The sequence below is a fragment of the Falco peregrinus genome, chromosome 2 (genome assembly GCF_023634155.1).
Source record: "Falco peregrinus isolate bFalPer1 chromosome 2, bFalPer1.pri, whole genome shotgun sequence".
Classification (NCBI taxonomy): Eukaryota; Metazoa; Chordata; class Aves; order Falconiformes; family Falconidae; genus Falco; species Falco peregrinus.
Window position 1 is genome coordinate 17973929 of NC_073722.1, and position 19201 is coordinate 17993129.

Genomic DNA, 19201 nt, shown 5'->3' on the forward strand with positions numbered 1-19201 from the left:
TTTGTTCGCATTATTCACATCACTGCAATGTCTCTTTTAAGAAACAAAGGAAACATTAACAGTTATCTTTATTTGAAAGGCTTCCAATCTGAATAATTGAGAATGCTATGGGATGTGACAAGTTTCTATATTGCTCTCAGTGACTTTTACTGCACAAAGACTAAAATTACAGGGTTTACTTGGGATATTATTTGCACTGCCTCTGGAAATAGTGCCACAGTTGTCAATTATGATAAAATCTTTCTCCTGCTTTCTTGCTAGTTACATTTTGCTATATGGAGACACAAACCTAGTGCTATCATTCTCACCAGCAGCAGAATTTATTAGCTAACCACTAGGCTCCTTCTGCCTCAGGATGTCTGTTGCCTGACTTATTGTTGCAATTTTAGACAATGTCTGTGGCTAGCAAACTGTGAAGAAATGCAAAAGGCAAACCCTATTTAAAAGCATAAGAGAAACTGCTGATACTTACCAAACTATTCCCTGAGCCCCAGAGCCAATAGGTTTCAAGTTCTGGTAGCGTTTGAGAACTGTGAAGGTCGAGTCACCTACTTCCACGCTGTAGAACTGGTTGTCAACTTTGCTTTTGCTCATGTTGTAATGTTTGGCAATATATGACACATCCACTTGTTTCCCAAATCCCTGTTGTACAGAAGAAGGGAAGGGGGAAGGGAGTAGAAAAAACACAGAAACCAAGGCTGGTAAAACATCAGAATACTGATAAAACACAGTCAGCCTAATTTTCCAATATAAATTCTTGTCATTTTAGGCTCATTGTCATAGATCTACATGAATCTTCAAATGCTCTCGAAGACTTTATCAAACTTTCTTTCACCCAGGAGTAACCATAAAAAGCCACTGATTAAAAAAAGCTAGTGAATTCTCTAGCTGAGGTTTGTGACAGTTACTCTCAGCTACTGGTCTCAGCTTGCTGTTACTGCTGCTTTATGACTATTGGCTTATGTGTTCACACCAATTCTGCCTTCATTTGTATCGCAATAAATCTTTTAAAACAAGAAGATTTACATCCATGTAGAAGTGGGACAAAAGACAGGAATTAGGTTCTTCATTATTGGTCAGAGCAAGTAAGTCTATCCACATGAGCACTAACTCTTTCCCTGAGCATGTGACAAAAGGCCTTGAGAACCTTTCAGCAGGAGTTGCAAAAGAAACAGAGCAGTTTACGAGACAAACTCTGACCTGACATGGGCTCAGTATCATGGACAGTATTCAGCAGCTCAGGAGATCTTCCCAAGTTCTGTGTTCCTACGTACAGAAGAGTTCCCTCGTGACCTGACAAATGCGTTAGTCCTAAGCAAAGGCTAATTTTTGTGACACAAAGACAAGTCAGTGTAAATTTTCTATGCTTGCAGGGAAACTAGCACTGCAGAGCTGTAACCTAACCCAAATTTGCAGAATTACTATGCAGAAAGTGACATTATAACCATTTTATGACTATGAGTGAGCTCAATTCCCTGAAAACTATGGAGCAAAGCATATAGTAATTTCGGATATAAATCAGAATTTAATGTCTGCAATTTAGATTCTATACTACATGATGCTGAGCACAGGATGCAAAAGTTCAACACATTACAACAGATCTGTCCTCAAGTAGTTGACAATTCACTAATAGAAGTCAAGATTTTTCCAAATACCTTCTATAAGGAGAAGTAAAAACTGAATGTGCCTCTCTCTGCTGGTCATTAAAAATAGATAACTAACCTTGCTGAGAACTTGGATTCTCAGGTTTGCCTTAGTATGATTAATACTCTTTTTCTGTTTGTTACCTCACTGGACGGACCATTGTTGCTAGACAGTATTGGTTAATCCTAATGACCTCATTTAGAGACTTTGAAACATTTTAATAAACGTAGCTGTTCATTCAAACAGAAAATCTCATTTTAGAAGATCAATTAGAAACTTGTTAATCAGATAAAGCTTCCCCTCCCCAAATGCAGAAAGTAAGAGATTTATCAACACTGACACAGTGATAAATTCAAGCTTACAGAGAGTGAAACGACTCCAAAAGAAGTTTGAATTTTTCTCATTTGTGGACAGTCTGCATCTGATTCGCACTGTGCAGCCTCAGCCTTAAAACTCCTTCCATTACATGAAGAGATACATAAATTTGGTTCGCTCAGCTATTCATACCAGACTTGGAATTGAGAGGCTTTATTCTAATAATATGCTCCTGATGGTCAGGAAATAATCACAGCTCCCTCTGGCCAGACAAACACATTTGCAGTGTGGTTTTTTTCTGATGTCATTATCAGAACAATGCAGATGATATTCAGCATTAACACCCATTACTCTGAAACCAATGTTATGTAAAGTGTCAGCACAAAAACTGCATTCCTTAATGAGCCTGACTCCCGGCCAGCTCGTCTGGAAGTAGAGATACAGTGACTTTTTAAAAGAAGCCACATGACTCTGTTAAGGCTTGAGTGAGCCAGGCCTGCCATAACTTGTTTGCATCCTCTCTCCTGAGCTACCCAACAGTTCCTCATGCAGTATGGAGCTAGGAGTGAAAAGATACTTCATCACTCTACATTTAGAACCCTATGCACATCAAAATTACTTGCTTTGAAGTTACACTGACCTTGTGAACTGCTAGCCTCAGAATACCATGCTGCCTACAGTGGAATTCCTGAGCTACTGCAGTTCCAGCAAGTGGTTATTTCAAATCCAGGAATGTCTTAAAAATCAATTAAAACAGCTCACAAGAACCACACTACTACAGTATATATATACTTAGTTATATGGGCAGTTATAAGGTAGTTATATATATATATATATATACAGTATATATAACTACCTTAGTTATATGGACAATTAATGCATGCATCTCAAAGTTGATAGAACAGCCACTTCCTAAATGAGGACAAGGAAACTGCAGTTTTGTTTCACTCTAAGATTAAGCCAAAAAAGATTGTCCCATTACCAAGGAAATTCATGCTCTTAATAGAGCACGTCAATGTTAGTTTTAGTTTCAAACTCAGATTAAGAAATTCTTCTCAAAGTCTTCAAACCTACATTGCTGATCTTAAAGAAACCTAAGCATCACATTTTTGTCTTGTTCTGTTACATTCTTGGTGGTCACTCCAACCCCTTCCAGAAGCCTTGGTGCTGGTATAGCAGTTAATATCCCCATTCCCTGCTCCCTCTATCTACACCATGTAAGGTGTTTCAGATTCAGGTTTTATTGCATAATGCTTACAAGTTCTGTACTGACAGCTTAGGTTAAAGCTTTGGTTATCTGACAGCAGAAAGGAACAGAGGGCTAGAAATTTCCAGTATACGCCCTTCTGTATACACACCTAAAATAAAGACTTCCTTCAAATTTGATTGACACTGACATCTTAAGAAACTAGGAATTTGCACTTCATTAATAATTAGCTGGGGAAAAGAAGGGTATCCACACACATAGCAATCAGGTTTACTCCTCAGAATATCATAGTAAAGATGCATAGGTCTTGTAAAGAAAACTGAATTTCACTGAGTTAATGAATTTTCAGGTAAACTTCAAACGACCTTGGGCAAGCTACAATACTGGGGCCCCAAAGTAATAGTAAACGCTCAGGTGTGAAACAAAAGCAAATTTCTCCATCCTTTTTCATTCAAACAAAACACATCAGTTTCTCAGACCTCTATGTCACATGAAAGATTATTCCTCAGAGACAAAGTATGCATTGGAGTGCCATTTGTTCTTGGTTTACATAAATATTTGGACAATGGAATTTCATTACTTCAACACTGACTGGAACTTAACTTTCATTTCACACGTACTAGAATGCATGCACCATTATTTTCTCTTTCCAGTTCCTAACTGAAAACTTCTAACACATAACTAATGCCATTCTCTTTCCTCTATACTGAGAAATTTAAGAGTAAGAGAAGTAAAAGTTTTCCAGACTGAAAACACAGCTATTTTGTTGGGTTACTTAAATGCACAGCCATATCTGCAATGATGTTTGCTTAATATCCCAACAACTGGGGAGGAGGAAAGAAAATGAACTGTCAAGACAAGCTTTTGAGATGAAGGACAAAGATACTCTCACCATTATTAAATGCTTAGTCAAAATATATTTTGCTTTCAAAGAACAATTATTAAAAAATTGGTGAAATTCAATAACTTTCTGCCTCACACACAGCTACAAATTGTATCCTTCTCTTTTTTTTGTTTCACAGCATTGAGAGCAAACGAGAGGGTTAAAAGCACAACCACAACACAGTGATGTCATTTTCTGTATTATGAGATGAACTGTTTCCTGATATCCCATTTTATTTGTCCATTTCTTCTCCATAAAATAACTATATTTATTACATTCCACTGACAGATATCTGTTTCTGAACACCATTTCCTCTAGTATTGATGAGCCTAAAATACCACAATTTCTTACAGCTCAATATCTCATACATCTTAGCTTTTACAAATACAAACCATGCTAACAGCAGTTTAAGCTAAATTACTCTCCTTTGCATTTCCAAGACAATGAGGTTGTCACAGAAGCTGCTGGTAGGCATCAGCTGAGGGGAAACTTTACCTCAGTATTAGCATCCTTCCCTGTCTGCACACAGAAATACCTACAGAAACACATCAACTTTGAAGGGTGCTATGATTCAAAGCTGCTGAAAACAACTAAATGACTCCACAGGTGTGAATGCAGGTGGGGAAAAGAATTAGATGGAAGACTGAAAGGCTAGCTTCTAATTTGTAGTTGGCACAGGACCCAAAGATGAGCAGGATGCACAAGAGAGGGTGTTCAGAGCTAGAATCACAATGGCTCCCCAGGGCCCCCTTGTCTCCACCCCATCTCAGACAAAGAGACAGCCATGGAGAACAGCACGTTTCAGAGGTGGATGCCCTCGAATCTCTCAGGATCCAAAAGGATAGTATCTTAAAGCTACAATTTGACCTTAAAAGACAGATGATAAGACTATACAAAGTGGAATTCTGAAGCATGGTAAAATCCTCAGAGTCTTCTTGCCAGCTCCGAAAATGTACATGCAGGCAAGCCCTGCTCACCTGTGTGCATCTGCTAAGTCAACAACACTATTAATTTAATGGCTATCCTCCCACTTGCGCAGCTGTGATTTTCTCAGAAGATTCAAGTGCCAGAATTCTGAGATGAACAGACATTTACTGAACCCTTTGCTCTGGATTTAATGGTCAGGGGATTTTCTGTGTAAATTTGGATGGCTGCAGAAGCCACAATTTGAGAAATACAAAGTATCTTTGCATAGAAATGCCAAGAAAATTATTTTTCTTTATGTATTAAGTATATGCCACATTTATGGCAGAAATATTATCTATTTTTCTCACCATAAAGCTAGACTGCTCAGTAATTCTGGCTCTCCCCAAACTCAAAAGTCCACAGATAGTGATCAAATCTCCTATGAAAACCAGGTTTTTCATCTTGTGTGTGTTTGGGTGTAGTTTTACAGATTTTTCTCTTATCAGCCACATCACACCATAGTTCCCATTTCTTCCACCTCATGCCCATTTTCTAAGGATTGTATTAGTCACTCAGGCTTCCTGATTTTAGTCTGTTTTGAGTGGGATTTTTTAATTTCTCTGCCTTCTTTTAATCTCTCTCCAGCAGTCTTGTCCTAGCCCCCCAATGCAACCTACCCTCCTTTATGAAGTCAGTCTTTCAAGTAGCCAACTGACCCTGGCAAACTACTCAACCTTGATCGATTAATCATTGATCTTTTTACTATATTTGGGTTTTTTCACTCTATTTTAAAACATCGTATTAAAACATTTTATCAGATGTAGTACAATATTCACAAGTGCTGTTCGGGGTTGGTTTTTTGTTTGTTTGCTGTTTAAACACACTGTCCTTGTTTAACCTTTTCTAACAGATAGCAAAACCCCAACAGCTTCAGAACTGGCTGTTACCTAGTTCTGATTACAGAAGAAGTAGCAGGACTGCCTTCTGTGTCCTTTTCGTCAGTATCTACTCAAAACACAAAGCAAACCACTATTTACATATTCCTCACTTGTCCTCCACATGTTCACTGAGCTTTAACTAATTTAAATTGCTTCTTTCTTACAGTCACATTTTTGTAGTTCACTTGTAACTGTGGTATCATGTGTTGCTCAGAAGTCACTGTGACCCAAAGGTGACTGCTTCATTCCAGGCCAGACTTCTAAGAAGTGAGCAATATGTGAGTATCCACACAACAAAACAACTAGTTCCAAATGATTCCTCATTCCCCTGATGCCTGAAGAACTCAACACTGACACAGGGGTAACATCCAACCCTGGTCATTGTACCAAAGAAGGAAAGGATAAGATGACTGATCAAGGAACACTGACAGAAAAAGATCCCTTGAGAGTGAGGTTTCTTTATGGACAGTACGTAGTCAGTGACCCAAATGGAAAATGTAGCCAAAAATACAGGAGAGAAAGATTTAAGAGTAAGTGAGAAAGCTACGGTAAAGATGTTCAGAAAAATCTCACCCAGGCATAGCTCCAGAGATTGGAAGCTAGCAAAGGCACACTGTGGAACTGTGTCCAAACCAGGAAAACAATGGCAGCAGCCACATCTAACTCACAGGGCAAATGAGAAGAGTGGAAATATTGCAGTTTCTATTGATCAGTTTGTTCTGAGGCCCTAGATCTGAAAAAGAAGCAATAACGTGGGAAGAAGCAAGATACAATTAAGATTAGGAAAGAGATACGGGATTCACTAAAAGTTGGCCAAAACATCACAACACTAAGGAATGAAAAGTACAATTTATCAACAGTAGTGAAGGGAACGTAAAAGTACGGTGTTAAGAGCACAAGATAGCCAAGATGGGATTAACAGCTCCTCTTTATATATTGCATATACTGATAATACAGTACATTTCAAATGGTTTACACTTCTCAGGAAACTGGAATTACACTGAAATACTGGGTATTGTTTAAGAAGCTTTCTTCCAGTACGCAAGCAGGGCAGCAAGATGACTGACTACATGAAATGCTATGCCCCGATGCACAACATGGTTTCCTTTTAAAAGAAGGGTAAAGTATGTAACAACAGTACAGATGAAGTAGTCAAAAGATTAAATTTCTCAAAATAATTCTAGAATTACAATATTCACTGGGAAGACAATAGCTGCTTGAAAAGATTCTCTGTTTTATAAAGAAAGATTGTAAGTAGCTAATAATTTAATCATACCTTTTGTTAGAAATAGACAGCTCTTGATACTACGAAGTATCATTTCAGTCCTAGAAATCTTAAGATACAGGTCACTGCTCATTGATGGCTTATGAATACCAATTAATCTCCCATTGGATAGAAGGCATAATGATAGGACATTCCGCATCAAGACAGCTTCTTTAACGGTCAAGTAGTAACTCCATCCAATCTGATTAAAGCACTAGTTGTCATTAAAGTGGTTTATCAAAGTTAAGATAAAATTAAAAAACAGACCAGATGAATCAACCAATCAATGGAGAACAATGCAATTAATAAAGCTGATCTTTTCTCTATGTAAAACGATTTTTTTGTAAAATAATATGACTTTTAAATGGTCATTGATGCAATAATGCATCAATGAACGTGTTTTGTTCAAGACAGGTTAGCATAACTGTTGAAATAAAGCAAGTTAGCAGAATTCAGGGGAAAAAGATGTTACAGAGAAATTAAAGCTTTTAAAAACTATTTGGTTTGGGTTTTTTTAAAAGCAGGAATTGAGTAGAAATTTGCAAAAATACCCTTGACATGCAAACTACAATTTCAGTGTAAGGTTTTCTTTCAGTGGCATCAGTGCAGTTCCAATTTCAGTATGCAAAAATGCTAACATGCTCTATCTGGGACGTGAAATTAAACTGGTCAGTAAAGACAAGGGATGATGCTGCACCGAAGAAACAGCATGTGAATTTACATTCCTGATTCACATTAGAAGTTTTCTCAATGTGCATGGCCAGGTCCCTGCTATCTCATTTTGGTAATCCAATGTTCTGCTTTTCTGTTAAAAAATGAATTGCTGCAGCACTATGGAAATACTATAACATACAAATTCTATAATAAAGACATGTTTTTCAAAGACTAGAAAATTCAGTACTACTACTGTAAGTATAAAAATCATAAAATTGTATTCTAAATAAAGGTATCCTATGCAGCTACAGTTTAGAAAACTTGAAAATATTGACAGGCTATACACATCTTGATGTTGTTTAAAAAAATATTGAAAACCTAAATGAAGGAAAACATGGATGAAGTAGTAAGTATCCTTTAGGTACTGTTAGCTATTATTCAGCATTTAAAGCTTAATGACCTATTCAAATGTGTAGGACCCTACACATTTTGAGACTTCTTATTGAAGATAAAACAGATAAAACTTGGTGATAGCCTTACAGAAGCCTAATTAAATTCTATAAGCCTAAAAAAGAATTCTTCTTGTCTTACCTTTCTATTATGTCCTTTTCCTCAGCCTTAAAAAAGATGGCTGTTTCGGAATATGATTTGGCTAGCAATGTACAGTAATGCCAGACAGATATTTTTATACTGCAAACGGGGGGCAGGAAGGGGTGGGAGGAGGGAAGGCATATTTACTGCGCTTACACTACTGAGTATTTCTCAGGAAGGGCTTTTCTTTTTTCCTTAAGCTGGAAATCTTCAAGACTCTATTCCTGCTGAATTAGCATTTCATCATATAAAACTAGTATGCTCAACGACATAAGCTCTGTGTCAAGAGGAACAGCCTATAATTAGGTATATGTCACTTTCTTTGATAGCACATAAAGCTATGCCTTTTGGGCCATTAGAGAGAAATTGCCACAAAATATTTATTACAAGAAAAATGTGTCCACACTACTAACAATCATTGGAGTACTTCTCAATATGGTACCTTTATACAAGACACTACAGTACAACTCTATATTTTGTAGAAAGTCCACAGTGATACACAAATTCCAAACGGGAGCAGGACTTCTATTCTATGTGGTAAACGTAAGTCACAAAATTGCAGTAGCCCACTGGATAAATTGTATATTCCAGTATACCATCACTAGAGGCTCTGATCTTAACAGATCAACAGGGCAGGATCAAACTGTACCACAAAGTGACCTTTTCTGTTATCTGTTGCATCCTTATATATTAGAAATAATTTTTGCATCTGTTGAGCTACATTAAAAAATGGAGTTGAATTATGTTCACTGGAAACTGCATTTTCATGGTCTCTTGTCTAGATACTGCTGGAATTCTTGTTAGTTGCAGACACCTCAAGATTTGAGTGGCAGTATCTACCTCTTGCTGATGATAACCATTCTGATGTCACATCAGCATCTTTTGTTTACAGTAGTTCCTGAACATCTTAGATTTACTAATTCAGCAGGTAGAAGTTTCCCAATGGTATAAAGGAACTTTACACTTAGAGCATAAGAATGAATAGTAAATCATAGGGCATTTGATTTCCACATGAGCATGATGAATGCACATGAAATAAACAATATTACTATCTGGAGACTGTTGAATAGTCTCTAAATAAAGATCTGGATGCTTGGACCAATTATTACCTGGATACAGATACAACTCACATCCCGCCCTGTGCAACACAAATGAATCCACAACAGCTAAGGTCTTAATGCAATTTTTTTGTACTTAATGATAACTATGTGGTTTATTGTTATTTGGATCAGGGTCTATTTTTACGGAGAGAATAAATTAACATGAAGCCTGAACCAGCTTTTATCCTCAGGACAATAAATCTGAAGACCTTGAAAAGTTATTTGTGCAATAAATGCTTGAAGGATAGAACCCTGTTTATGCAATGTCAGGATAGTACCTCTTGCAAGTATTTATTGCATGACTTCTTTTTGGTTACCTGCTGTAGGCATTAAACATGAATCAGTTTCATTCAGTGATAAAAATTAATCCAAAACACTGTTTACTTCATCATATATATATATACTTCAACAAAAACACTGTAAGTACATTTGGTTCTGTACATGCCTCTGAACACTTTTTATGAAGTCAGGTTAACAGTAAAGAAATAATTACAGTGGCACGTTTCCACTAAATCAAGAACCCAGAGTGCAGTGACAGGAAGCATTGGCTATATGTGGTCATGCACTGATTGATGCCAAGACTAAAGGAGCACTGAACATCCAAGGAAGTGATTAAGAGTACCCTTCCTCTGCACATGTAAAATAGAAATGTTTCTTTACAGCTCAGCTTGGGTCTAAGTAAAAGGAGAGGAAAGCTGGCCAGCAGAACTATGCAAAAAACTGTCTTCTGCGCAGTGAAAGTATTTTTTTTCATTAATAACATCTTTTCTATACAGATCTTTTTAAAATTTCTTTTTCAGAATTTTGTAATTTTTTTTGCAAGTGAACCCTGTTAAAAAATTACAAAAATACTATGTTTGATAAATCCTTTCTTCTCTCAAAAACAGTGGAACAACTAAAACATATGCACATGAAGAACAAGAGATATAAAAGGACAGAAAAGACAGTTAAAACAGATTATCAAACTGAATAGCCAAGATCCATCCTAGAGCTGATGATTTAAAAATGCAAAGCCAACCTTCTCAGCAGAACAAATATTTAATACTCCTAAGTTAAAAAGCACACAATAAACCTCCCAACACCTGTCACTGTTCTGTGTCAAATGCTTACATACAAGTAAAAGCCCTTTCTTTTTTAGAATTTTACTTTCAGTTACTTGGACCCCATAAGTAACATAAAGGGAAAAAAAAAATTACCATAACCCCATTTCTAAAAATGTAGTATTGTTCTCATCCCTCAAAAAATGAAGAATTTCCCTAATGCCCCTCCAGCTAGTTAGATTACTGGTGTCCCACCTCAACAAAAGAACTATGAAGAAACAGAATTCAAACATAAAACACTGTTCAGAAGTGAACAAAAAAGTAATCTTTCATCCAGGATGGGAAAACATGCACAGATATTTGTGACATATATATATATATACACATACACACACACTAACTAACTTAATCTAACCAAGAGAACCAAAAACTGGACAAATCAATGTGCTTTTTTCTTCATATCACAAAGTCAGTTCCAGCCTTGTAGACTTCCAAGCACTGTGACCAAACAATTTAAAGGGTAATTTAGAAATACAGAATTGGCTATGGTGCAGTCTCAAGCCTCCAGAACCTACATAGCACATGGTGTTCAACTGGACACGAGACAAACCCCACACAATTTTAATTACCCGTGGCAATGTATTTGGAAGAAAAGGGACACCTGGCCTATCGAAAGTCGCTCTTGCTTTAACAGCTTGATATGATTGAAAGTTTTATCTGCTCAGCAAGGCCGCACGGTCGTGTGAGAAAGACACCCAGAACGAAGAAAACAGGATCTTTGGCAGTTAAGCAGGCAGAAAACAAGAGCTGAACTGGGAACTGATGACCACAAGAATGTCAACAATTTTAATGATGAGACTAACAGCTTGTATGCTTTTAACCAATTAGTATCTGTATAGCAGTGTGTGAACAGTGTATGTAACCAATAGAATTAAGGTGTGATGTGTGTATGAATATTAATATTGTATAAAAGTTTGCAGAAACTTAAGTGGCTTCAACTAGGATCACATTGATACGTCGTTGAGTCCGTGATTTTGCTCCTGCAATTACCCTCCCTTCACTTCTAGGAAAGTTAGGTTAAGGGACAGAACATTGCAGTCACAGGCTACAATGTAAAAGGCTCTGTCTCACAAAACCAGAGACTAAGATAAAATAGTTTCAATTTGCATATTTCTGTGAAAGCATCGGTGTACATACAGTTATGTTGTGTAATTCATCATTAAGTTTATTGGAAGTACAGCCAATTTTTTCTGTTTGCAAAATCTGCTATTATTTTTACCTAAAAAGAAATCTCAAAACATAACTGACATTTTAGCAGAACAAAATTAACTATCATTAAGAGTAAACTACAAAATACACTTCAAAATAAATAGAAAAGTTATTTTCGTGATGCATTTTTCTATTTTTTTATATTTACTTTCATTCTTATAACCAGTTACTTGCAGTAAGCTGCTGAAATTCACTTCTGTTTTTTATTTTATTATGGCATGAATTGCAAAAATGAAGTACAAGTATATACTGTACCTTGTTTTACCTGTAAGGAACACACACCTGACAAAAGGCAATCTTCACATCCAGAGTAGGTTCACCACAATAATACAAGAAATGGCGGCTCATAAATACCTGCAATTAAAGAAAAGTAAACAGAACTCTTGTATGTCCCCTGATGTGCAAGTACAATGCAGCTCTATCTACACGTGGATTACAAAATCAACCTGAGTTGCTACCAAGGCTGTGAACAGCAGATAACGGTTAGAACACTGAACTGTAAATAGGCTCTAAATTCTTTCCGATGCTTGTCAAGGTTATGGCCTCAAATATGACTTGGTTACATCTGCAAAATTTTACAGTAACTGATGACATACTTCAAAGTTTATCATGTCACTTGCATATTCCTACATCAACAAAAATAAAAATTGGGTCAATGACATTCTAAACAATGTGGGAATGGGAGACAGTTACTATGGGGAAAAAAGAAGTCCTAAGCCGACAATTACTAGGAAAGTTATAGAAATGGAAAGACTGATTACATCACTGTATAAATTCATGACACAACCATTTTATAAATATTACATGTAGTTCTGGTTCTTCTCTAAACATTTTAAACAACTAGAAAAGTTACAGAAAAGGCTGGTAAGAAGGGACCCAAACACATACAGGTGCCTTACATGAAACAGCTGCACACACTGAGCATTTTTTTTTAGCCTAGAAAAGAGCTGAGTGGAGATACACTGGAGATCCATAAAATGAGTGGCGTACTGAAAAGTGAAAAGGAAAACACCCTTCCCTGTTTTTTTGTTGTTGGTTTTTTATTTTGTTTTGTTTTGTTTTTAAAGAAGCTTGTGTCATCAAATTAAGGTCTCAAACAACAGATTCAAAATCAGCAATAGGAGCGAGAATTCTTCACACACTGTTTTGTCAGACTGTGAAACTCCCTGCCTCACATTGCTCTGAGTGTCAGAAGTCAACGTAAGTCCTACTATGATTAAGCAAATTCACATAAGGAGGAATCTGCTGAAGGCTATTAACCTCAAAAATATCACCTCTGACTCCAGATAACCCTGAGTCACAGTCTGCCACTATATGCTCACCCTATTTTTAGATTTTTTCACAGGCATCAGATATTGGTCAAGGGAACCATACACTAGACCAAACAGGCCTCCCTATGTACCCTATGACAGCTGTTTTAACTTAATTCTATAGTATTAAATACAGCTCTGACTAACCAATACTTTCCAAGCTGCATTCTAGCATGGGATGTCAATGGAAAAAACCCACAGTAATGTTATCAGGCTGAAATAGGCAGCTATGTCACAAAACTTTGGAGCGCATTGATTCTTTGGCATGACCCTGCTTCAAAAAAACCCCAAAACCTACCAAAACTTTTAACAGTAGAATTAAAAAAACAGCAACTTTTAGGTAGAAGGAGATAGAAAGTATAGAAAAACATGTTCTTCTTCTAAATACAAACTCACTGCAAAGACTTAAAAAAAACCAAAAACCACCTGTAACCACAACTCCATTAAGATATAGCCATGATTCTGAAACACTGTGTGCCTTCTTATGGTACTTGTCTTCAACAGGAACAATTAACTAACTACATGGGCAAATGCCACTAAGTAAGAAAAGACTTAATTTGGAGTAACTTCATCTCACGCAAAGTGATCAGGACTCAAGAAACTACAAGAAAGTATTCAATACTTGCCAACTTGAAAGCATCACATGCTCCCACATGTGTTTAATTTTTAATGAATGAATGAATAATCCTGTTATGAAAGCAAGTGTATGACCTTTTCTGCATCACATTACAGTGTCTGCAATTGCTGCCTCGTTGCCCAATGAGTCATTACCAGAGCCTCACACTCCACAGAGGGTTTATATTAAAATGAGAAAGAGAAAGAAAGATATTTAAAAAGCTTTTAACATTAGTCATATTGCCAGTGATCTCTGGAAAGCCAGCAGATAATTACTCTCATGCTGCAGATATATACACTATGAAATGCTATTGGTTGGATTCATTATATTGCTATAATAATCAATGACTGAAATGTCATTAGTCATAACATACCACATTCAAGACAGTCTAATAGTGGAAAGTGAAAAAAGGAAAGGAAGTGAATTGGGGAAATTCGGTTTCTCACTAAATTTTCTGTGACAAGCTACTGAGAAGACACACTTTGTATTATATATGCATTACTAGTCATACACAGCTCCTCAGCTTTCCACAGGAGTGACTGTAACTGTTAATAGTCACCCTGGGCAGAGCAATAGGCTGGTGAATTTTATGAACTGGAATACATTTTATAATTTATTATGTTGTCCTTATATGTAGTTACTGCTTATAAAATAACAGAATATGATATGTTTTAATGGCTGAGATCAATACTCATTCCTCTGTACATGAGATACATCAAATGAATCACTAGAGATCTGAGATCCTCCAGTTGCACACCAGGAATGAGAATACCTTTCTGTAGCACAGAGGTTTGTAAGACTGTATACCCATGGCAAAACAGATTTGAGTTCGTGTTTTATGTAGTGCGTGCCTTCATATAGTGAATTCATGAGATTCCCTTCAGTGCTCTAAGTAATCACACATGTATGCAAATTCTAATTTCTTCACGCAAAAAATACATTCACACTCAACTGGGTAAATACCCTTGATCATACCTCCTCCGGTGCTAGCTGACACTGCATCACTAGAGACATTGAAGAAGTGTCAATGTAAGGCAAATAGAGAACTGGCCCGATGCTGAAATAATTGTGTCAAAACATAAAGTAGTCAGAAAACAAGAAGCTAGTGACAAACGGCCTCACTCACTAGGGATGTGAGCTTTAGGTGGGAGCATAAGCATCCAATACTTCTTTACCCTGCTCCTGTCGCTTTATCTTTTCAACCTTGAGCACAATCACCCAGGGTGGGAAGAACTGGGAGAACAGAACAGTGCTGATGCAACAGAACACCTTGTGCTGGGAAGCCAGAGATCACAGCAGCATCACAGGGACAAAAACCCTGTCTATGAAACACCAACACCATAAGTGGATCTTAAATTTTCATCATGATTAAGACATCTGTATGCCTGAAACTGTAAAAACATACAAGTCTCAGCAGCAAATAACGTGATCTACTTTCAGGTAAGACAAAACTAGGAGGTACTAAAAAAAGGAGGAGGAAAGTAGACATGAAGGCAAGAGTAAGATAATACTGAAAATCCTCTGAGCTGTCCAGTGGCATAGACCCAAGTGAACTGCTGCCTGGGACTGTGAAAATACCACTGAGGCTTGACCTCTGCGTGGCCTGCTGCTTCACCATCCTCTTCTTCACTCCACTCCTCCTCCCTTATCAGCAGCTACTCTTCCAAACAGAACGTGGGCTAATGCCATACCCCAGTTTCAGGCGTGAACTTCCCTTTCCCCTCAGTGCTGCTACCAAATCAGTGTTTTTCTAGAGAAGGATCGTTTATTTTTAATAATGCTTACCTTTAAGGTTAAGGAGTCAGGAGGATTATGTCATTATTATTCAAACAGCTGTTTGAATACTGAAACGATTAAATCAATACTACTGGATAATTACTGAGAGCAGAGAGGAAACTGTGCAATGACAGTAGACAAAGCAGACTAGAAAACCAAGAGTAACTGTAGTTTTCAAATATAGCCTTTTGCACTAAATCTTTCTGCTTGTCCTTGAATTCTTTCCTCACCCTCAAAGCTATACGATGCTGGTACCCAGTGAATGTCTGGGCAGTTTGGCAACCAGTCTTTTGGCCTTGGGAGCCTTGTTTTCCTTCCCAGGCTGTACTGTTGTTCATGTAATTGGTTTCTGGATCATGGATGGAGATCCTATGTTTGCCGTATGCCCAACAGATGCAAACTTGGAGCTTGAGGAGTCTGAACTGTTGCTGTACTAGTCCAAAAAGAGTCTCAGCACTTGCACCCACCACCCTGCCTCTAAGCTGCCACGTAACAAGCTCTCTTGTCCGGAGAAAACATCACAGTGACTTTCTTTTCAGAAAGTATCTCCACGATGGTTTCTCATCTCTATGTCTCCTAATCAACAGGCAAATCCCTCATGCCCCACAGATATTGCCTTGGCCTGTCAAAACATACTTAAGGCTTTTTTGTGACAACACAGAAGACAAATGTGGAGCCTCAGGAAAGTTCCATATAACTTCTTAATTCAGAGAGACGAAGGAGCCAGCTGCCCTGCTGTGAAACTGCTTTCTTCATCAGGCAGGACTCTTCACCTCACTCCCCAGCAAAATCAGCTATGTCAGACACACCAATCCAGGGCTGAAACAAGGTTCTTGATGTGCAAAGCTCCAGCAGCTGTTTGACATATATTTACAATAGTGTTTTAAAACAGTTGCTGCAGTTTAAATCAATCAAGTCCCAAACCAGCCCCAGTGCTATTCACCTCCCACACGCCTAAGGCTGTACTCAGAGAGGTGTTTACATGTCCCACACAAAACAAATTTGAAACAAATCCTTCACATCCTAATTTAATAAATAACCTTGTGTGAAAAAAAAATTATTAAAAAGCACAAGTTCCCGTTTCAACAGAAATCAAATGGCAGCTGAAGAGATCATAGACAGCACTATTTGTATCTAAAACATCACTAGATTTAAACCTGGCACAGTATGGCTGCAAACTGGAAGGTTTTAACAGAATCACAGGACATCTCCCAGTAACATGTTATAATCTATTCCCAGTCCCATCAAGTGCAATAATCTCAATAATAAGGGGAAACTATATATATTCATATCAAGAGCCAAATCCGGCATTTATGCTTATCTGGTATTTCCACCCAAATACATCATGTGCACAACTGGTACAGTGCCATGCTGCTCCCTGTCTTCACAGGCACATAGTTCTATACTCGTGCTGCAAAAGGCTAATTAAAGTATTTATTTCTGCCTCATTATATTTCATTCAAGAACAGAAAGATTCAGAGCATGAAAAAAATTAATGAAATAGCATAATCATTTAAAGTTATTAAAAACAAACAAAAAAAAATCCTGTCCCACTTCAGTGAGAGGGGGCAATTTATCAACTCAGCTGTCACTATAAAACCTTCTTGAAAAACACTAATGTTCAAAGATTAACATTTATGAATTATTAATGCTTCCTGTTTTGAAGATGTGTTTGAATCATTTCATGCATATCCAGTACTGGAATTCCTCTCTCCTTAATTTGAAAATACATACTCTTATCACAGCAGCTTATCAGTTCTCTGAAGCTCTGAGTAATGCTCTCACTTCTGTAACTATAACTTTCCTTTACTGAAATTTGGCTATTCTGCTCTGCATAAACAAGGAGAAAAATAAAGAAGTTGCAGAATATTGTCAGTATACTGCGTCTTTCCATTTAACATCTTTGTATTCTGAACGTACAAAAAATGAAGACCTCACCAAAGTCACATAGTACGAGAAAGGATACCACGAGAGAATGGTAATTTCTGATCCCCAGACTCCTACGGAACTTTGTATGTGGGCTCTGTCTTCTTTAACATGCTGGATCAAGAAAGAAGGGATGCAATTTGCTCAAATTTTTCATATAATCACTGCCAATTATGATTGGAATGTATGTCCAAATATACTATTAAATTGGGCTTCAAAGACCAGACCTTCAGATTTATCAGCAACTTTTCTAGAACTTGATTTTTTTTTTTTTTTTTCACATCTAATTTAGAGCACTACAACAACAGGGCATTTTCAACACCAGCTTCAATGAGACTCACTGCTCGGCAAGAAGCTTCAAGACCTGACAGAGGATAAATATGAACTGAAATTTGCTGTTGTGTTTATGCTCTTATTTTAATTATTTTTGGAATAAGTGAGGAAAGCAATGGTGTGAACAGGGTAATTATTAAAGTTAAATCCCAGCAGAAACAGATCATCTTCCACTGGGATGAGAAGTGATGGCATGTAAAAATTCATAAGAATCATGCAAGCAGCTCTAAAATTCAGCTGCTGGAAAATAAGGGAGAGTGGTAAAGAAAGAATTTAGGAACAGCACTGAAAAGGCTTTCAAAGGAAATATACATGAAAAGGAAAAAAGCATACAAGCTGAAAAGATAGGGGATTGATATAAGCAGGTTTTCCTAATGATCACAGCTCACGTGCTGAAGACAGGAACAAATAAGCTCCAAGTCTGGCCTTGCCACCAGCTCCCCGTGTATTCTCAAGTCAATTGTTATGAGTCTGTTTTCCACACTTAAACAATACCTGGTGTAAATGTCCAAGTTTTAACAGTCCAAGATGCTACCTATCTAAGTAATACTTACTTTTATGAACAGGTGCTATGAAAGAAAGAACGTGGTTCTGTGAGATGCTGCAGCAGATTAGCTAGTCAAAGTTTATGATGATCTCGTCATAATCTCTCATACCACCTTTTCATTTGTAGCTGAGTATCTTAATTTTCTGATGCAAATTGAAAGGCAAAATAAAATCCAGTAACATCTTAGAGGCATTAAATTAGACTTTGATGTTGGAAGCAGCTCTGAATGTGCACAGAATGAACATGCAGTGATAAGTGTACAAGACCATGGCTACTATCGTCACTAAAGAATGAAGAACTGGAAAGACCTGAGTACAGTAAAACACTACTTGCTTACCATAAGATAAAAACCTTTACCACAATGGTAAAAGCAAGATTTATTTCTTTTTTCCTCTGCATTTTTTCAATTCTGACATTTGGTTTTAATCTGCTTTCCCTTTCTGGGGGAAAAAAACTCACAAACCAAGCCAAACACAAAAAAATGAGGTAACCATCTCAGCACAGCTGAATGAAAAATTCTGCCCTCTCAGAAATTTGCTTTCCTCTATTCAACAAACAAACAACACAACAATAAAAACCTGTTTCACAGATAAACGTCAGTGGTAAAACTGCTTGAAGGTATATGTAACAAATCTCAACAAAACTATTTTTAACACACTCCCAAGCCAGAGCACAGCCTTCGTACCTAATTCAATTTCAGTTAAATTTCCCTTCAACACAGATGGCCCTGGCACTGTATGACTGGTGCGAATGACATATATTCTATAGAATGCATAGAGAAAAATACTCAATTACTGTCTGCATCAAGCCATATCAATAAAATTAATAGAATTCACTAAATTATATATTCTAAGCTGTAACAGTTTGGAATTAATTACTAAT

At 37.2% G+C, this 19201-nt stretch overlaps 1 protein-coding gene across 8 annotated transcripts in view; it reads right to left on the reverse strand.

The window, feature by feature from the left end:
* Positions 1-19201, reverse strand: part of MAPK10 (mitogen-activated protein kinase 10) — a 168845-nt gene that overhangs the window by 77241 nt on the left and 72403 nt on the right. For 6 of the 8 annotated variants that reach the window (XM_005230096.3, XM_005230097.3, XM_027795165.2 and 3 more), the window contains 2 exons: positions 12094-12165; positions 473-642 (listed from right to left, as the gene is read on the reverse strand). In XM_005230096.3, coding sequence (XP_005230153.1) covers positions 473-642; positions 12094-12159 — 236 coding nt within the window. In that variant the 5' untranslated portion in view covers positions 12160-12165. Of the gene's footprint in view, positions 1-472; positions 643-12066; positions 12166-19201 lie in introns of all 8 variants that reach the window. The other 2 variants (XM_027795191.2, XM_027795188.2) reach the window with 1 other exon arrangement.